The sequence below is a fragment of the Psittacula echo genome, assembly GCF_963264785.1.
Source record: "Psittacula echo genome assembly, chromosome: 2".
Classification (NCBI taxonomy): Eukaryota; Metazoa; Chordata; class Aves; order Psittaciformes; family Psittacidae; genus Psittacula; species Psittacula echo.
In genome coordinates this window covers 98,479,135-98,500,706 of record NC_137737.1, presented here as the reverse complement: position 1 = coordinate 98,500,706, position 21,572 = coordinate 98,479,135, and the positions used below count along the sequence as shown (strand labels likewise).

Below are 21,572 nucleotides of genomic sequence, written 5' to 3'. Positions count from 1 at the left end.
TAGGTTTTTTTATTTTTCTTTTTTTAAGAAAAAAAAAAGAAAAGCAAGTCTTTTGATTTCTGACAGGTGAGGCTGATCTCTAGATCTGCACAGACCTGTCAGTATTTTGTTTATTCTTTCAGGTTTGTTTGTGATACTTCTACAGGATTTCTGATTTGTTCAGATAGATTTTCTTCTTGATATGTCCAGACTTGTAAAGAAGTGCAGATCTTGTGGAGGTGCTGCTGTATCATAATCTATTAGTCATTTGAGCTTGATTTGAAAACTGGGAAAAAGAACTTGTGTTCTTTGTAGTTTACATATTCAGGCTTCTTCATTTGAAGACCTTTTAGTGAAGTCAGAACAAACAAATGGACCTTTTATCAAAAAATGTCTTTGGGTTATTGAATTATCATCTGTCAACAAATATGTTTTCATATAGATTGTGTTCCTTTTAAAGTCTTCCTGTAAGCGTGGTTGAATGTTAATAATTAGTTAGTGTTGATAGGAAAATGATCTTGAAAAACTGTTAGAAATCCAAATACTGTTATTCTTTAGCCCATACAAATACACCCTTGCCATCAGACTGCTAGGTTGTTTTTGTTTGGTTTTTTTTTTTTTTTTCTCCTAAGAAGTTGATCTGCAATCTGAGGATTTGGAATTCCAATTCTTTCAGTAACTATTAACACATTGATTCAGCTGTGTCTAAAAGTTGCCTAGGAAGCAAACCTGCAGAACATTGAATTGCTAGTGACTGACCTTCACTGGGATGCATGTAGATACATTTCTAATGTTGGAATTCAATGATATGTCAGTAAAGACTTCCAAGTTTGTCCAAACTAAGATACGGCATTTGCTATGAGCTGCCATACTGGTTTCTCATTCTCATGTTCCAAGATATATCTTTCCACAAGTAAACTGATCTCTGTAGAGTAATCTATTTTTTTATTATGCTTTGTTAACGTAGAAGAGAATAGGTTGGGTGTTGTCCTAAAGGCAAGGAAAAACAAGCAATGCAATGATTGTACTGAAATAACACAAAATCCAGTTCCAAATTTATGGGACTTTGTAGTAAAAGACTCCCCTACAGAGTTTAAGATGCTCTCTGTTCTTTGAAAGTTAACCAAAAGCTTCTGAGAAACAGTATATAATGTGGTCAAGGCCAGGTTGGACAGAGCCTTGGGTGATATGTTTTAGTGTGAGGTGTCCCTGCCCATGGCAGGAAGGTTGGAACTAGGTGATCTTAAGGTCCTTTCCAACCCCAACTATTCTATGATTCTATGAAAACAAGCAGAAAATAAAGGTACTGAAATTTATTTTTATCTCTCTCAGACTAAATGTCTGGTTTTTGGTGTTTGGTTTGGGTTTTTTCAATGCTGTACTGCAGAAATAGTATGCTGGTACTAAATGCTTTTAGCATACTCAAAATTGTCAGATCATTTTAAAATCTGAGTGGAAATTGACCTTCATACTAGGTATTGAGCAAAATGGGGGAGCATCATGTACATGCTTCTTAGGGTGTTGGTTTATATTTATTCCAGAACTACTTTTAGAAGTAGTATTTCTTTCTTCGGTGTGTCCCAAATACCTCTAAGTTCAGAATTTTTCTTCCAAGCATTTTGTTTCATGAGCCTGGGAAATTTTTCAGGATGTCAATAATTGCTTTCATTGAAACACAGTGAAGTGAAACAGGTCATGGTACAGTAACTTCTTTTTTCCTCCTTAGCTAGTAAAAATTACTTAAGAGTTGAAAAGTGTCTACTTTTTAGATAGCTGTTTCTTCGTCCATTTAATAGTTATGTCCCTTTTTTTATGTAGGGCATAGAAGCAGTATCACTTCCTGCTTTAGTTTCTTGAGGCTTGACTTTTTGTATTCTCGTCAAGTGTAGTGGGAATACCATTATTCCATAAAAGTACTTTTAAAATACATTTGAAAACAGAAATTAGCAGCCTTCTTACACAGTAAAGCTTTGCATCACCATTCTTCAGGCTACTTTTTTGATTTCGTCATTTCGCTAAGAGTAATTGAGGTGCAAGGTTTAATTTGTTGAATCTTTACTTCCTGTAATCTTGGTAGTTCTAGGAGACAAAATGATACACAAGTTGCAGCATTAGGATAAATAACAACCTGACTAATAGTGCTTTCAAAATTTATTTACATCTGTTGGTTTTCATTCTGTGGTGTAAAAGCAAGAGCATACAAGTAGGTTTTTCCTATATCAGTAACAGTATTTTTCTGCTGTGGAAAGTGTCTTTTGGGAAAATTTGTGCTTAAACTTAACACATCCCAGTTTTTTATATACTGTAATTCAGAGTATTCTTTAAGCATTGTTTTTTGGCCTTTGATGCTGTGATCATCTGATGTGGGTTTGTTTCTACCCTGTTTTCATAATCTTCACCCTTTTTGTCCACTAAAGGCAAACTGCACAGAAATGGTAAAATTGCTGCCCTCACCTTAATTACTCGTACTTATGGCTTCATTTTTTTTTCTACATAACGTTGGTTTATTTCTTAATTTTGTTTTAAAATAGAAGTATTAGGGCTGAGAGGGGTTGATAAAAGGGCATCTCTGATAGCATTAAAAAACCCTGCAATTTGAGCTATGCTTTCCTGGCTCTGAATCATTGATACTATCATTTCATTCATTCATTCATTCATTTAGAAAAGGAGGTGATTAAGATCTGGTATTTCAGAAGAACAAAACTGAATAAACATTTCAGGTCTTAGTACTGGAAATGTGAATGAAAATATATGATTATTTTTTACTTTGCAGTTTGCCTTTGAGAGGATCTACTTTACTATTATCTAAAGAGTGGGAATATGTGGAGGAGATCCAAAGTAGGAGAAAATGGGGTTACTTTATCAGAAACTGGAGTTCTCCTATTGGGTCATCTCCTCCACTCACCCGCCATCCTCCCCACTGAGCTTTGCATCCTTGTGATCGGCTTTCAGTGTAGTTAAGGGAGCGTGGTACCAACGTGGATAAAGGGAGATGGGTCAACCTGTTTGACACATGCATGCTTACATACAAGAAATTCAAAATTTCAATGGCTCTAAGGTAATTGTGGCACCCCGAAGAAACTTCAAACAGTGTTTTTCTGTGGAGGAGATTTTCCAATAGAATTCCAGCTAATGGTAAGTAACCCTATTATGCATATTACGTAGATGCCAGAAACATTTGCGTATTTTGACACTCAACAGTGAAGAGTATAAAATAATTATTACTGTATGGTAGTACTGCAAAATCTGTTTTGAAGGTAGTCTTCAAAAATATGTGGTGTTATTCGAAGTCCAATTCAGTATGTTTTCCAGGTTTATAACTGTTTGATTTCTGGCAGGTTTTACAGTGAATGATAGCTACAATCAACAGACTCAATTTCCAGCTGTACAGCAGCTGCAGGATTCAAGCACACTTGAATCTCAGGCTCTTTCAACGAGTTACCATCCACCAGCCCTTCTGCAGGTTCCAAATACAGACACTATTAATGTAGTAAGTACTGCTAGAAGGCAGAATTCTGTGTTCAGTGACGAGTTTCTTTGAACTATTTCATTAGTAATTAGGCAAACTTAAAAGTCAGAAAAGTTTTGTGATTTCTTTTCTAGATTGCTTATGTTTAACAACTGGAATAATCAAAGGATGGGTGGAGGAAAAGTAACCTTGCTACATGTTTCTAAAAAATGAGCTGTATGTTTTGATGCTCTAGCCTCAAAAAAGGATATAGTGCTATAAATCTGGATTGCAAGTCTAAAACTAAGAGAAGGACCTAATGTTATAAAAGAATTTTACATTATTGCACTATATTCTGTCCTAATTATTGAATTCCTATGGATATAGATATGATCATGCAATAATGATCAGAATGTGATGGGGATCAATCGTGGAGCTTGCATATTGCAGTTTATGGTATTGTGTTGTCATTCTCACCTGCTTAAATTTGTAGAAGGGCTTAATTGCTAAAAATACAGCTTAAATACAACTTTTTATGATGGTAGCAGTACCTAGCATGATGAACATCTGTAGTAATGTGTTTACCATGATATGAATGAATTACTCTCCCTTCATGCTTGCTTGTAAAAGGCAGATGTCAGTGAGAGAACTGAGGTGGATTTTAGGATCTGGAGGAGCCTACAGACTTTGGGGTTTTCTTCAAATCTTAAAACATGCTGTCATTTTGGAGGATTGTTCTGTCATGGTTTTTGCTTTAAAGAAGAATCTGTTAAAAAACTAGTGGTCTGTCAGCAACACTGTGCATTTTTATATGTAGTGAGTGGCTCTGTACCATTTAAAATGGCTGCTTTGGTGTTAAATTTAGCTCCTCAACCACTAGAAAATCTGCAAGACTTGAAACATGATTTTGTCTAGATTCACATGGAGGTGTAAGTGCGCCATTTTGTCTGTTTCTTGCAATTCAGCAGGTGCACATTTTGCTGCTTTCCTTCTCACTGTGAAGGAGTGAGATACCATATCACACTCTTAATTTTTTTACAGAAAAGTATGAAAGCATAAATTTGATTACTTGTGTTGACTGTAAATGCTGCAATTGTTATTTGTCTATTTATGTGACTTTCAGTATTGTTACTGAAATTTACTTGAGGCTTTGATTTCTAGACTACCCGCTTGATACAAGATCAGGCATCACAAGAAGAACTTGATTTGCACACCCAAAGGCCCCATTTTCTTGAGGATAATGAAGATCAAAGCAAGCGTTCATATAGGTTTGTTATACTTTTAGGTTCTGTCACAGAATTTCTTGAATATTTTATGGGTAGTAATTATATGCAACTAATGAATACAATTTTCTTCTAATAGATGTGAGTATTGCAACAAGGGTTTTAAGAAATCCAGCCATTTGAAACAACATGTACGATCGCATACTGGTGAGAAACCTTATAAATGCCAACTCTGTGGCCGTGGCTTTGTTTCCTCAGGAGTTCTTAAGTCACATGAGAAGACCCATACAGGTAACAGAGTATACCAGCTCCATATTAGCCTTAGTCACATTTGGGTTTTGTATATGTCCTGTATAAGTAAACTTAAATGGCATGCTACTTATTTGTTTCTGTTACTTCAAGGAGTTAAAGCATTCAGCTGTAGCATTTGCAATACCTCCTTCACAACTAATGGCAGCCTTACCAGGCACATGGCAACTCACATGAGCATGAAGCCTTACAAGTGCCCATTCTGTGATGAAAGCTTTCGAACAACTGTTCACTGCAAAAAACATATGAAAAAACATCAGGCAGTCTCCTCAGCTGTAGCAGCAGCTACAGAAACAGGAGGGGGAGGTAAATTATTTCATTTTTACTTTTACAGTCCTTACTACATAACAAGTACAGATGTTTCAGTGGATTATGTGAATTCTGTAACAGTAATGTTAAAAATTAGCCTTCCAGCACAGGTAATGTCTAATATCCAGAGCCACTGAAATTGCTCAGTTATCTAAATTGTTTAAAGAACTCCGTTTTCCAGGAGTCTGTCCAGTGTATTCAAGGTATTGTACGTTAAATTGTTATTTTAGCATGTCACGAAAGTAGAGCTTTTTTTGTCCTGGAGTACTTAACACCTGTATTTAATTACTGTAATAATAAGAATGATAAATCCAGCTTTTTTAAAAAAGTAGTACAGACACAAAGAGGTAGACCTCTGAAAAAAATTTGAGCCCGAGCATGTAATGTAGTGGTCACATGTTTTATTATTAAACCCTTCTATTTTTGTCATTTCAGCTGACAGATTAAACTAAATGGACATGTGCTGTTTTGGTTTAGATTTGATTTTTTTTTTTTTCAATAGTTGCATGTGAAGATGATGATGAAAACTCTGAAAGAACATCTAGAAAATCTCGTCCTGGTGTCATAACTTTTACAGAAGAAGAAACAGCAGAACTGGCGAAGATTAGGCCTCGAGAAACTGCCACTGTCTCAGAAAAAGTTCTTGTCCAGTCTGCTGCAGAGAAAGACAGAATTAGTGAGATCAAAGATAAGCAAGCAGAACTGGAAGCCGAGCCCAAATATGCCAACTGTTGTAGTTATTGCCCCAAGAGCTTTAAAAAACCCAGTGATTTAGTCAGGTAAGGAATGGAAAAGCTTGGTGTATTTTCGATTTTCTAAACTGTTCACCAGTAACTTAGCAGTAACAGTTTCATACAACTTTTTTATGCTTAAGCTTAAGTTTGACTTTTATCTAAATACACTTTTTTCAGAATGTGTCATACCATTGTCAAAATATTACATATTCTGAATATGACTAAACCAGCCTTTTCATATTTCTTTTCGTGCAGTATTAAAATGATTATTATGAAGTTTTAGGATCAATTATTTTTTCTTGCTATAGGACTTGCATGCAAAAACATGTAAGAATGAGTTTGAAAAAAGGCAAATGTCTGAGCCATCATCTTTATTAGTTCTGCTGAATGTAATGTTAATATAAGTATTCAATTCTAAAATTAGTAAGATACAAAATTAATTTTCTACAAGCTGACATAAAAGTAGAAATTCACATATACATGTATTCTGGAATTATTAGGCATGTTCGTATCCATACCGGAGAGAAGCCATATAAGTGTGAAGAATGTGGGAAAAGTTTCACTGTAAAATCCACCCTGGATTGTCATGTTAAGACGCACACAGGTCAGTAAGATTTTGGATGTCTTTGTTTAGGAACTGGTTACTTTCTTGACCGGCTCTTTTAACTTAAGTTTTTGCAAGGAATGCGATGTTTCACTGTGATCTGGGAAATGGCACTATGAATGGCAGTGCTAGGTGGAATTCAGTACTTCTGTTGTCATCAAATGAATTGTTATTGATATTGAATAAACCATATTATTACAGCCTTCTGCATTGGTAGGGTTACAAAGCAGTCATAGTCTTAGCTCATGGAAAAACTGTGTGTATCTATACAATATTTTAATTTCAGATCTGCTGTAGCACTTCAGTGGTGATTTTCTTGAAAAGAAGGTGGAGTTGGAGGAATTTAAAAAATTTTAAATGTTACTATTTGTGCTGCTAAGTAAATTGAAAAATGGGACTGCAAAAATGAAAGTATCTGGCTATTTGAATCATGCAAATCGAATATAAACCAAATTTCTGTAATACTTAAGTTTTTACAGTAGTTTCTTTGTATTCTTGAGTGAGAGGTCCAATTATAGGAGTAGTATTTTTCAAGCCCAATTTTCTGTAAATTAAAAACAAACTCTTTAAATCTTTAATACTTGTTTTCTTCTTACCACCGAGCTTCTGTAATAAATTTCAGTAAACCAATCTTGAACTAATTAGTTTCTAAAACAGCCTACAGTTTTGCCGTGGTGCATTATAAGGTTTTTAAAGAAATGCAAAAAATGTTAGGTTTTAATGCTATAATTTGTAATTATTTTGCACATGGGAGCTTCCTCTCCAAGTCAGTGGGTCTGTGCTTTCTACTATTGTTTAGTAAGAAATGCTACTCTTGTGATTTATACCAATTTTCTGTGTAATTTAATATCTTGTCTTAGATAGTAGTAGATGGTAAGGATAATGAAAAGAGCAAAGTGGGGATCTGAGCATGTTCCTCCACGTTCAAGCAGTTTGCAAGTTGTGGGACTCTCAACCAGAAATTGTTCATTTTTGCTCACTACCTTTAATGGAATATTTTATATTACTTCTACCCAGCCATTTTCTGAACCTAGAAAAACAAAGTAAAACTAAGTGGGTTCCAGCAGATCCAGCAGTAACAAATTCCTTGGTTCAAATTTACTTTTCAGTGTGCCATTTGATGAGTTTGTTCCTAAGTTCGTTTGAGAAATAATGGGAAATTGTTATCAGGTTTTCAAGCTTTTTACGATTTTGCAAACTTTTTAATAGTATAAAACAGAGCTTTGTAAATTAATATTTCAGTGTCTTTAACAGATTTTTTCCAACCTGTTGTAAAGCCTTTCTTCCACATTGTGTATTACAATTTTGACTAGGTTGGGTCTTCACTCAAGTGTTTGAAGAACTCCTTTGCTGACTTCCAGCCTTGTGAAAATTGTCCATATAATCCTACCTTTTGTTTTCAGTCTTGTAACTATTTGTCTTTAATTCGCTAAAGGACTCTTTCATTTCATCCTGTAACAGCAGTTTTTCTAAGGTGCTTTCGCATAAAAATGGTATAAAGCTCCAAAAAGTCTTGTCAGTGAAAATCTGGTCTGCTTCAAAGAGCTGTCATGCATTTGTGAAGTGTAGTTTTCACTGCAAAGCTACATTTGATCAGGGTGTGTGTGTGTGTGTGTGTGTTGGTTTGGGGGTTTTTTCCATTTTCTTTCATAATTGGGCCATCTTATGTTGGATTAACATGAAGTTTAACTGGTGTGCAATTTCTCCATTTGAGCCTGTATTGCTTTCCAGAAGGCTGTTTTTAATCTGTGGGCAACACCTACAGCTAATTATCTCAGTTATAAATTTTACTCATTTTCTACCTGTAATCCATTAATACTAGTCAGTACTGAGGTGAAGGTTGAACCAGAAGTATATTGCTGCTACAATTAAAAAGAAAGAGCTAAGGAGAAACCAAATGCTGAAGAGGTCAAGATAAAAATTTAATACTTCAGTTTCCTGAGCTGTGTACTTGGAACAACTTGATTAGTCAGGAAGCTGAGGTGATGAGGAGGGCAGGTGACCAAATAAGATTCTGCATGAAAGTTTTAACAGCATTTTGATTTTTAGAAATAGCAAGAAATTAAGATACTCTTAATTGAGATCCTTAATTTGAAAAGCAATCTAAATTATTAGGAAAAGGCAAATTACTTCAAATTTCTTCCATTCAAATTAGTTCAGAATCTCTATTTTTTTTTTAACTGTTGGTACAATGCTATTGATTTTTAGAGATTTTATCACTTACCTTTCTGTTTTTGAAACTTTTCCAGGCCAGAAGCTCTTCAGTTGTCATGTATGCAGTAATTCTTTTTCTACAAAAGGGAGTCTAAAAGTACACATGCGTCTGCATACAGGAGCAAAGCCCTTTAAATGTCCACACTGTGATTTACGGTTTCGTACTTCAGGGCGCAGAAAAACCCACATACAGTGCCATTATAAACCTGAGGCAAAGAAAGTTAGGAAGCCTGTTGCACGTACTTCAGCTGAGGGACTACAACCAGTCAATCTTCTTAATTCATCCTCAGCAGACCCTAACGTTTTCATCATGAATAACTCCGTTTTGACCAATCAGTTTGATCAAAATATACTTCAACAAGGACTTGTGGGCCAGGCTATCTTGCCTGCTTCAGTGTCAGGTAAAAATGGATGACTTTTTATTGGTGGTGTTGAGATCAAGTACTGAACATTGCTTTTAATTAGAGTTCAGAAAATTATGCCAAACGCTGCTTATCAAACAGGTAAGATATGTACCGAATTCATGATTTGATGCATGGTGGTGACACAAACAGAAATGTATTCGTTTAAGAATGAAGGAAAAATGTGTGCAGTTCACTTGAAAAGATCTTCTCAGTTCTGCAGTGATGTTACACTGCGGAAAAGAAGAAAATACAGACAATAAGTAGCTGGAGTACTGATATTGCACTGCTCTGGAATTCTGCTACTCTGGAGTGGTTCTTGTTTCGTAAGTGCTTAAATAATAACAATTCTTAAATTATCTAGAATTTATGAAGGTTTGAAATAGGCAATCATCAGAGTATGTATCAGAGGCATCTTCAGAGTATTTTCTTGGCATAAATAAATGTGTGTGTATAGCTTTTATAGTGATTTAACTTGTAAAAAGAAACAAGCGAAAAGAGGCAGTCAGTAATGATATAGAAAAACATTATAACTGTTTTCTTTGGTAGCTGGAGGTGACTTAACTGTGTCCTTGACAGATGGTAGCTTGGCCACTCTTGAAGGAATACAGTTACAACTTGCTGCTAATCTGGTTGGACAAAATGTACAAATTTCCGGAATAGATGCCACCAGCATTAACAACATAACATTACAGGTAGGTTGCTCACAGTTTCTTGCTTTTAATTTTATAGAATCACTTGGAGGGTTGAAGGAAGTTTTAAAGAGCATACATAATTCTGGAAGATTCCCTTTTGAGTGAAGCATGCAGGAGTACCATGCTATATCAGTTGTACCATGTTAAAAGATCTAAAGAATAGATTCACAAGTGGGGTTTTTTTTCTGATTAGTTTCTTTCTTTTTCATTTTTTCAGCTTCTTTTTTTTTTTTTTTCCATACCCCTCTGGGATTTTGGCAGATTGCTTTAAAAATCTCTATTTTTTTCTTCTAATTGCATTTTGTCTTTTCACTTCAAAAACTCTTCAGGCTTCCCACCAAGCCCCCAAAAGAAACCTCCCCTGGAAACAATCAAGCCCAAATTATTGCATAGAATGTTCTTTTCCTTAGCATCAGACACCTGCTTTATTTGGCAAGCTTTTATAAGCTTTTAATATTTGGATTTACAATTGAAATTTCTATTGAGCTTGTAAAATGAATGGCAGAAAAAGGTGAGATAATTACACCTAAAATCTGGTATTTGAAATGATATGAAAGAATGATTTTCATTAAGTTTGTTGCGCTCCATGCCTTTTCACTTCCAAAGGCCTGAAGAGAGTGATAAGCATTACATGCAGAAGAAAGTACAGAATGCCAGCAGTGTGGGTACCTGATGCCAAGCATGCTCACATGTAACTGGGATTATGATTTTCCAAACATTTTGCTGAGGGAAGGGAGGGAAGAATCTAGATGAAGCTGACTAGGCTGCTTACATAGTGACTTTGGAGAGTGGCTATATACAGACTCTTGAAAAATAATTTAAGTTTTAAATAGTTATGTAAAAATTTTAAATATTACACATACTCTATATGCAATAAATATGAGTTCTGGATTTATGTTAAGGATATTTGCTTAACCTGTAGTATCTCTTAACTTCAGATTGATCAGATTGAAAACTTGTTTTCCAGATCGATCCAAGTATTCTACAGCAGACGTTACAGCAGAGTAATTTACTTGCTCAACAGCTAACTGGAGATCCCAATATGGCTCCACAGAATTCCTCCCTGCAGGCAACAGAGAATGCGGTGCCGGCTAATGTGGTTATTCAGCCTTTATCAGGCCTGTCTTTGCAGCCCACAGTAACATCATCTGCTAACATGACAATAGGATCCCTATCTGAGCAAGAGTCTGTGCTGACAACCAGTGCTAGTGGTAAGCAGTGTCACTAATTCTATTGGGCTTTGGATTTCTTAGTTTTACTTATGGTGTTACCCACAGTGAGAAATTCAACACAGTCTTTTTTCTGAAGATCTTAAATTGTTTTCATATCCAGTTTGTTCCTTTGCAAGTTGTTCTTTAGAGTGCAAGTTCTAGCATCTTTCCTTGGCTTCTTTTGTGTTTCATTGTAGTTTAGAAAATAATGCATGAATTGCTTTTAAAAATTGTGTTTACTATGATGAAAGAATCTTTATGGTTTGTTTGGTTGTTTTTTTTGTGTGGGCTTTTTTTTTTTTTTTTGTTCTACCCACTTACATTTAGGTACACAAGACATCTCTCAAGTCATGACTTCACAGGGTATGGTATCATCTTCAAATGGACAACATGAGATAATGTTGACCATAAATAATTCCAGTTTGAGTCAAGTTCTAGCTCATGCTTCAGGTTCTACTGCTACAAGCTCATCAGGAAGTCCTCAAGAAATCACTCTTACAATATCTGGTTGGTATTTTAAAGTCTCTTTAATGGTATCAGATCTGTATCTTATGAGGTAGCTATACACCAGCATTTAAGGGTATTTTCACAGTCCACAGCTTTCCCATGGTGTGGTTTTTTTTTTTTTTACTATTCATCAGCTTTAAAAAGTACTCCTTAAATTTGTTTATGAAAACCAAATATATTTGCTTTGAGGATATGTTAGATTGGTTCCCTGTTTATTCATGGCCTAGAGCCAACAGATACTTCTCTTAATGACAAAGCCTATATAACCAGTTCTTACCTCACTGCTGTGCTCGTCTGGGGTGGTGCAACTCCTGTGGGTGGTACTAGGACATGAACAAGCAGGCAAGCACTGGGGATGAGTTTAATCAGTTTTCTTCTAATGCTGTGAAACCACATTCTAACAGATGTTCTGATCTTTCTTTGAAGTGTAGTTCAGACTTTATAATATGTAGCTAATATTTCAGGTGTCTCGGAATGAATTCTGACTTTCTTACTGCCTCCAAGACACTGAGCCTCTATGGACTATAAATACCTATTTCTCCCAAAGACAGTTTGTATTTTGTATCATAACACTTCTTTAATAGATCCAGTATAATATTTAATGATTTTATCTGTGTTTTACTTTTTAAAATTTCTTTTACTTTTTTTCTTCTCTTTTCTCTTTTTCTGTTTTCTGTAATGCATTTAGTGTTTTTAAGTGTAATGACAATAATGTTAGCGTAAGGTGTCAGGGAATCCCACTTAGGTTTTTGTGCTTGCTAATAGATGTTCACTATTCTAAGAAAAATGGAGTACAGGTTTCAGTTTCTGTATGTTCTGTGCTTGTTGACTGTCCCACTGTCCCACAAAATTAACACTGTATATAGAGTGATGTGTTTAGAAAAGAGGTCATGTTCAATGCAATTTATTATCCATATATTAGATAAAAAAAAACCCCATATTTTAGCCATTAGCTTTTAGTTTACTAGAGTTTTATAGTTTCATGAAGTTGGTTTCTTGAAACAAGAGAAGTAAGATCAGTGTTCGTCTAAATATTATTAATTTCAGGTATTTCTCTACATGCTAGTATCTAGATATGCATAATCACATCCGTATTCAAAATTTGAACCGCTGCATAAAAATCTGCGTGTTTTGTACTTCTATTATTTTATGATCACTTGTTTTATATTTCTAAGTACAATAGCAGAATAACATTGAAACATTTCCAGTTATAATAGGACTAATTTGTATTCAGGCCAAGATCTTATTCAGCATAATTCTGGAAGCAGTGATCTGAATAGTGGCTTAAGGCTGACAGCGCCAACCATCACCAGCCAGACAACAGGTGCTACATTAACTATAAGCAACGACCAGCTTCTTTCTCAGGGCACTTCACTAAATACTCCAGGTATGCATACAGTGATTTTCTAATTAAAAATTATAATAATTAAAAAAAAAATACTAGACCAGGTAAGTAAATGGTATAATCTTGCATATTACAGTTCAGGAACTGCATGGCTTTGTGTATTTTCTTACTAGTTTTAACTTGTTATGCCAATTTAAATGAACTTTACTCCACATAAGAAGAAAATGAAAATAAGAAGGCCTGTCTAAAAATCGGTACTTTGAGGCAGTTACGGAAATATTGAAGGACTATTTCTGTAAATCGGAGGATGAAGAAATCATACATTTGTTGCAGACAGATGATAAAATGCCCTTTATATCAAATTTCCTCTGGTAATCAAATTTTGACATTTTAAATATGTATATGAATTTCTACCTATATCTGCTTAATATACACATAAACACATGTGTGTGTATATGGTTGTTCATACTTTTACCCAGTGCAGCAGATTGCATTGGTTACACTGATTGGTTGCAGCAGGTTGCACTAATATGGTCTTATTACTGATACGGAAATACATTTTCCCTGTCTTCCTTTTCGTTAGTCTGTCTCCTTTCATAGCTTGCTTTAGTGCTCATATACATCTATAAAACAAATCTGCTTTAATGTCATACTGGGGGGAGCCTACCCCAGAGTATCCTGTAAGATTTGAAGGTTAAAGCATGCTCTTGTGTAATGAATTAGTAAAAACAGACAGTGGTATTGTGCCTTATTTTAGACTTGAGAGCCATGAGGCCTCTAGTCATGTGTTGGAGAATCTGTAATAAACTATTATACACTTGTTATAATCAAACTGTTATGAAATACCTATTGATAATAAACTGGCCCTTTTGCTCTTATGGGTTATAAACCATGTTGCAAGGATAGGGTGTGACTGTTGGGTTACAGAGTTACCAAATTTTGGGTTTACTGCCTGAGTAAAAGTGTGTTTCATTGCGAACCCTGCAGGTGGTCAAACTGCAGAAATGTGTAACCTCAAACTTCTTCAGGTGTCTTTTCAGCAATGAATCATTTTGCATGTGCCATGTTACAAAATTATTGTTTTGAAGTATGATGTCCATCAAGCTACATTTAGATGTAATTTTTCTGATTTTATGATCTGACAATTTTTAATGCATGATTAACTGTTTAACTGGTTTATCTGCTTCTACAAGAGAAAGGCCTAGCAAATGAGAAATAGAAATTAACTTCAATTAAAGCAGGTTTGCAGCTAAGAGTTTAGGTATGTAATAGACCTATTTTTTTTCTTATTTTACTAATTTGCATATATTCCAGAGCTTAATGCAACAGGTGGAACAAACCTCCCTTCAACAACACCCATATCTCAATCTACGGTTTCTACTCAGAATTTGGTAATGTCTTCATCAGGAGTTGGAGGAGATGGTAGTGTTACCTTAACTCTTGCTGACACTCAGGGAATGTTGTCAGGTGGTCTTGATGCAGTTACACTTAATATCACTTCACAGGTAAGAAAAGTTTTTCTGAACTGAGAGATAAACTAATGTCACTGGCTTACAGGGCAGGAATCAGAGATTTTGCTTAGAAAATAATTTTGTCTTGTAAACACATAGTGTTTGAAAATTCAGTTAACTTTCCTTCTTTCTGCCAACAGTGTGTGCACACTGGCATATAGAAACATAAACTATTTAAACAGAAATACAGGTGAATTTAGCAGGGTTTTGGGGTTTTTTTTTGCAATAATCAGGTAGGTTCTACTATTTCAAACGTTGTTTGAAATCAGTTTTAGTGATAAACTAAACTGTGTTGTACTTCATCATTGCTATTCAGAAATACAACTGAATATTCCTAATCTTTTTATTGTTTAATATGGTAAATTTTTGTTTTCCTTCTTGTGAACATGATAGTTGAAGAGCAGATGCAACAGTTCCTTTCACAGCAAATAACAGGACAGAATCTAAATTAAATTGACTGTCTTTAGAAACAGGTAGTGTTATAAGAAATTTTATAAGAATAGTGCTGTATGGACTGTCATCTCCCCACCAGCTTTAGCATTAGTTTTATTTTTATCATAATTAAAGATTTTTTTGGTGTCAACAAAAGCCAAAGAGATGTTGGTAAATAGAATGTATGGAATGGGGAGGAAAAAAACCCAAACAGATCCAAACAGTAAATAATATTTAAAGACTAGAAAGTGAAAATTTAGTGTCGTCGTGTGTTTGGCATTTTGGTGTAGATTTTACATCTGAAAACTTGAGCTGTTTCTTCTACTTTCTTGGCTTAACTAGATTTAGGTTCATTTTTGCTTACTTTTTGACCTAAATTAAAATGTGTAAATGTATGTAAATAAAAGACTATTTGTCAGGCATATGGTGTGATTAAACCTTGAGAAGCAAAGTCAGCTTCTGCAATTTTGCTCTGGGGAAGACTTCTTAAATGTTCTTATGACACATTTGTGATTTCTGGCATCACAAAGTAACAAAGCAACATGTGGTTTCATTTCAGACTTTGTAATAATTTAAGCAATTACATTTGGCAGTGTTGAAGTTTATTAATAAGACACTATGCCTAATGTTAAGGCATGCATAAATAAGAATAAAACCTTGTTTGGGCACTATGCAAACACAGTCTATGTTGCAGGAATTGGTGGTACATAAAGGTACTGTGTTTCCTACGGAAATTGAAGAGTCTTCAACAGTAATGTAGAGATAGAAGTAGTAGCATGGTATTAGTATATCTAAAGTAGTAATTTTGTATCTTACTTTCATGTGGTTTGGAAGTAGGTGTAATTAAGAGATTTTTAAAAAGGAAAATATTGTGGGAAGATCACTCAGGAAAGAGGATGTCAGCCAAAGAGACAAAGACAAGGGAATGCTGAAACGTTTATGCAAGTTTATGCAAGGCTGAATCTCTGCTCTTACAGACTTGCAGCAGTTGTTGCACTCTAAATTGTTAGACTTAAAATGGAAGGAAAAAGAAGAGAAAACAGTAGCATTTATTCAGACAGAGTTCTGGAATGGTCTTGTTCAAAATAATAAAGTACTTTTGAGGTATAAAAATAATTTACATGACTACGGTTAGCTGTTTAAGCATAGTTATTCTACATTCTTTGTTTTTTTTTCCTACCCTCTTTGACAGGGTCAACAGTTCCCTGCTATACTCACAGATTCCAGTCTCGCTAGCCAAAGTGGTTCAGGCTCACAACAAGTCATACTGGTGAGCCATACATCCCATTCAGCATCTGCAAACTCTGATGAAATAACATATCAGGTAGATAAAATACGTTTCTGTACATTTTGTGGGTAAAGGACATTATTTAATCAAAATATTGCTCTATATTCTGAAGCAGGAAGGTTGATGTCATTCCCCAAAAGGAGTATTAGAAAGAGGTTCATTGTGACTTTGTAATCACCCAGATTCTAAGTTTTGAGTTGAAAACACGTTTTCACCTACCAAAAAGAAATGCAATTAATGATGTGTTTCTTCCTACAAATTATATGACCATGCTCTCAACACAGACTGCTCCAGAAATTTCCAGGTAAGTTTGTAATTGGATAACAAAAAATTGACAAAGTTGAGAGCTGTGGGAAGAATAGCACCTATTGCCACACCTTTTCCATTCTATTTTTTTGTAACTAATTTGTTTTAATAGTGGTGCAGTATAAAGTCTTTTCAACTTCTTATGTATTTGAATTTCAATAGGAACTTTGACATACTTAATATGGTATTAATATTAGAAAAAGTAGTTCAGACTTCTCTTCTTGAAGGCAAAATGAGTGTTTTCAACCAACCTGGTAATGCAAGCTCTAAACTTGGAAAAATGAGAGAGACACATGGTGAACCATGATGAAGTGAAGAAGTGGTGGACTGGACTGGCAAGTAGAGGGCAAAATGTGGGCAAGTTGTCCTGTTATGGGCACTAGAAACCTCAAACATGATAAGGACTGAAGGAAGGCGGCTCGCTTCAAATGTATATGTGTAAATAAAGCTGCTGAGACAGTAACATGCTTGAAGAACCACTCTTGGAAAAATTGTTACAACCGTGTGTGTCTCTGAAGTGCTAATACGCTGCTGCATGCAGCTTGGGGAACAGACTGGAGGAATTAGATGTCTGCATGCAGCTGCAGGGCTGTAATCTCTTTGGAATCAGAGAAAGAAGGTGCTGCAGCTCATACAACTGAAGTGCTGCCATGGCTAGATTCAAGATCTTCAGGAAGGACAGAGTGGCAACATGGCAGTGGGAATGCCAGGAGTCCTGCCTGGATGGTGAATCAACTGAGACCTTATGGGTAAGGATTGGCAAGCAGACCAGCCTGGGTGACACTGCCTTGAGCACTAACTGCTGCAGATTGCCTGATCAGGAGGAAGTAAAAGATGAGGCTTTCATCTTGGTCTTGGGCACCTGCCCTGGCTGACATTTTGAGTAGAAGAGTTGAACTAGATGATCTCAGGAGGTCCTTCCAACCTAAACAAGTCTGCAATTTGTAGTCCCTGGTCCAAATGGGTTACTTTAACCTGCCTAAGATCTGCTGGAAGGGCAACAAGCAAGGCACAAGGAATCTAGATTTCTAGACTGTATAGATGATAACTTCCTGATACACATGACTGAGAAGGCAAGAAGTACAAGTAGTATTCTGGACTTGATAATTGCAAGCAAGGAAGACCTGATTGGAAATGTGAATATCAGGGGTGTCCTTTCACTCTGGAGTTCAGGATTCTGAGGGAAGGAAATAAATAGCAGGATGACAGCCCTGAGCATCAGGAGAGCAAACTGCAGTGTGTTCAGAGATCTGCTGGACACCTTATGGTCACTCAAAATACTCTGTCACTCCCCTCCTCAGCTGGACAGGGGAGAGAAAATACAACAAGTTGTTTCCGGGTTGAGGTAGGGACAGGGGAGAGGCCATGGGAAGGCAACAGAGCAAATAATCCTGGAAAGCATTTCCAAACACGAGGAACAAGAAGGTGATTAGGAGTATTCAGCAGAAATTTCTGGAGGGAAGTAGGGTTTAACTGACCTGAGAGCCTTCCATGATGAGATGACTGGGTTGGTGGAGAAAGAGAGCAGTTGGTGTGGTTTGTCTTGACTTTAGTAAGGCTTTTGATGTTGTCTCCCATAATCTTCTTGTAGGCAAGCTGGGATTCTTTTGTATCTGTAAAATCCAAGGAATTTTGTGGTATTTTATTGGAAGAAAGTGAAATTTTTCCAAACGCTTCTCATTGATAAATATACAGCACAACCCCATCCAAATTATATCAACTTTTTGTTGTGTTTCAGTACTTCTGGAGCTTTAGGTTGGTAACTCAGAGTTTTACTGTCTTAAGCCTGTAATGAAGAAAGTAAATGAATAGAAAATACTCTTCTTTGTAAAATCAGAGATACTTTTTTTTTGCCTGAAATATTTTTGTCTTAGGCTTTTGTTTGGTGAGAGATGTGAGAGTTATCTGAGATGATCCGGAATCTGAAACAGAATATAGGGAAATACTGATACAAGCACATTGTATTTATAATGAGTAAATTAATTTGACCATAGTTGGTATAATCTTTGTTTTCTTAAAATATATATATGTGTCATTCTTAAGAGCAATGAAATACAAGTTCATATTTACATACACTTTATTTAATTTGTGTTGCTAAGTTGCTGGAAGTATTTTAAAAAAACAGGTCTTGTTGAGGTAGATTTTGAAAAATAAACCACTGTTGTGTGTATGCTTATGAAATTATTTGATAGTGTGTTTGTAAATTGTTGTAGGTGACAGAGGTTTCTCCTAATGTGACTAAAAGCAGCCAAACGGAAAAAGAAGGTCGTGTGCACCAGTGTTTTGAGTGTAGTCAGACTTTTTCTTCAGCCACCATGTTGATGCAGCATAGTAAAGAGGTTCATGGCAAGGAAAGGATACATGTTTGCCATGTCTGCAATAAAGCCTTTAAGCGGGCAACACATCTCAAGGTATTTGGCAATAACAGTTAATTGTTCTGTTAAATCCTTTGGTTTGGACTTTTTATGATATTAATGAAAGGTACCTGTTATCCCTTTACCTTTCCTTTTACAGCGTGAGAGGTGTGCATCTGAGAGAGGAAGTCTAAGTAGTGATGTATACACCGATAGAGAACTCTCTCTTGGAGTGTGGAGAGGATTTGAATGCATATATTGATTACAGAATGAAAAACGTGAATGCGTGTTGTGGAAGTAATAGTGCCTGAAAAATTTCCACTTACTTTATTTGCTTATGTATCTCATCAATGCTAATCCTGCTTTCCAGATAAGCTGTTGGAATCATGGGAAGCTATACACTTTGCTCTTTATCATTTGATTTTTAGATGCTCCCTTGGATATCTGCAGAGGGAGCATTTGTTTTAAAATATCTTTAATGTTATTGCTGTTGTCTACTGATACTTTATACTTAGTTTTCTTTAGATTATGAACAACCTGATACTTCCAAGTCTTTAAAAAAAATTAGTGGTGTCTTTAAATTTTTAATTAGGTTATGGAATGCTCCTGTTAGGAATATTCAGCTCTACTAGACAAGTGCTATGTCCAGGCCAGTGTCCTATATCTGAGAGATTCTAAAAGGCAGTGATTTGAAGAAGTGCTTTACGAAAAGAGGAAACATATAACTTCCCCAAAATTTTACCAGCTTCCCAGAATTTATAGCAGGAAATTTCTGGAGACAGAGGTAATGTCTTAGTATTAAGTAGCTCTTAGGAGAGCTTTTCAATGGATTTCCTTTCACTTTAGTAGCATATTTTAAGGAAATATACTCTGTTTGTGAAGTTCACGCCCTTGGAGTGATTATGTGTGTCTGTTGGTCCTTGGGGGAAGGACTGTTGGTCCTTGGGGGAAGCTCATAAAATGTGGTGCTGTGAAACTGTTAGCCTATGGTTTAGGCTAATTTTCCAGAAAAAAAAAAAACAAATAAACAACCAGCAATAGAACAACAACAAAACCTAAAAAATAAAAAAATCCACTATTGATACTTGTTTTCCTTAAGTAATGAAAACAAAACCAATCTCTCTTCCGTTTGTTTCCTTAGAACTTGCTGGTGTTACATTTTTTTTTCATATTTAAACCTTTACTTCTGTTACGTACTGGTCCGAGGTTAAAGATATGACAAGGTAAATTCCTACTCTGGTATTGCCCTTGGATTATTATTACTGCTTTCTCATGTAGGCAGTGGTGAAGTTGCAATAAGAAGTCTGTGGGCAATCAAAAGAAACCTTGGGACAACTGGTCAAGAGTTAATAGGGAGAGTTTTGACTCTCCAGAGCTTGATGGTGGTTATGAAAGGGTTGAGTGTTCATTGGTAAGAATCAGGGGTAAGGCCAACAATGCAGATTCTGTTATAGACCACCCAACCAGGATGAAGAGGCAGACAAAATATGCTGTAAGATGCTGAGAGGAGTCTTACAGTCACTAGCCCTTATTCTCATGGGGGCTCCAACTTACCAGATGTCTGCTGGATACAATACAGCAGAGAGAAAACAGTCTAAGGAGGTTCCTGTAGTGGGTGAAAGATAACTTCCTGACGTGGCTGGTGAGTGAGCCAGCTAGGGAAGGTGCCCGTTGGACCTGTTCTTTGCAAACAGAGAAGGACTTGTGGGTGATGTGATCATTTGAGGCTGTCTTGGACATATAGTGAGCAGGAAATGATAGAGGTTTTGATTCTTGGGAACAGAGAGCTTTGGCTAGAACTCAGGAGAAAAGAAAAAAAGAGCATATGACCTTTGGAAGAAGGGGCAGGCAACTCAGGAGGACTACAAGGCTATTGTGAAGACAGGATTGGGGAACAAAATGATGCCTTTGACACAGTTCCCGACAACATTCCCCTGGCTGCTCATGGCTTGGACAGGGTTACTGTTCACTGGATAAAAAACTGATTGAATGGTTGTGTCCAAAAGTTGTGGTGACTGGAACTAAATCCAGTTGGTGGCCAGTCACAAGTGGCATTCCCCAGGGCTCAGTATTGGGGCCAGTCCTATTCAATATCTTTATCAATGATCTGAGTGAGGGGATCAAGTCCACTCTCAGCAAGTTTGCAGATGACACCAAGTTGGGTGGGAGTTTGCTTATAGGAAAGACTCTGCTTGTAGGAAGATTCTAAGAGGGATCTGGACAGGCCGAATCCATGGACTGAGGCCAATTGTGTGAGATTCAACAAGGCTCAGTGCTGGGTTCTGCACTTGGGCCACAGCAACCCCATGCAATGCTACAGGCCTGGGGAAGAGTAGCTGGAAAGCTGCCTACAGAAAAGAACCTGTTGGTTAATAGCAGCTGGACATGAGCAGCAGTGTGCTCAGGTGGCCAAGAAGGCCAACAGCATCCTGGCCTGTATCAGAAATAGTGTGGCCACCAGGGCCTGGGCAATGATCACCCCACTGTACTTGGCACTGGTGAGGCCACACCTCAAATCCTGTGTTCGGTTCCGGGCCCCTTGCTACAAGAAGGACATTGAGGTGCTAGAGCAGGTCCAGAGAAGGGCAATGAAACTGGTGAAGGGTCTAGAGCACAAGTCTTATGAGGAACTACTGAGGAAACTGGGGTTTTTTACCTGGAGAGAAGGAAGCTAAGGGAAGACCTTACAGCTCTCTAGAGCT

The 21,572-nt window shown here is 36.4% G+C and overlaps 1 protein-coding gene across 8 annotated transcripts in view; it reads left to right on the top strand.

Moving 5' to 3' along the window:
* The window catches only part of ZNF236 (zinc finger protein 236), a 78,186-nt gene that overhangs the window by 51,680 nt on the left and 4,934 nt on the right, over positions 1–21,572 (top strand). For 3 of the 8 annotated variants that reach the window (XM_080611317.1, XM_080611316.1, XM_080611311.1), the window contains 14 exons: positions 3,318–3,469; positions 4,589–4,695; positions 4,790–4,941; positions 5,053–5,265; positions 5,771–6,047; positions 6,503–6,606; positions 8,856–9,221; positions 9,771–9,916; positions 10,884–11,127; positions 11,455–11,634; positions 12,869–13,021; positions 14,294–14,484; positions 16,115–16,246; positions 18,730–18,927. In XM_080611317.1, the coding sequence (XP_080467443.1) occupies positions 3,318–3,469; positions 4,589–4,695; positions 4,790–4,941; positions 5,053–5,265; positions 5,771–6,047; positions 6,503–6,606; positions 8,856–9,221; positions 9,771–9,916; positions 10,884–11,127; positions 11,455–11,634; positions 12,869–13,021; positions 14,294–14,484; positions 16,115–16,246; positions 18,730–18,927 (2,615 nt within the window). Of the gene's footprint in view, positions 1–3,317; positions 3,470–4,588; positions 4,696–4,789; positions 4,942–5,052; positions 5,266–5,770; positions 6,048–6,502; positions 6,607–8,855; positions 9,222–9,770; positions 9,917–10,883; positions 11,128–11,454; positions 11,635–12,868; positions 13,022–14,293; positions 14,485–16,114; positions 16,247–16,743; positions 17,141–18,729; positions 18,928–21,572 lie in introns of those variants that run through there. The other 5 variants (XM_080611313.1, XM_080611312.1, XM_080611318.1 and 2 more) reach the window with 5 other exon arrangements.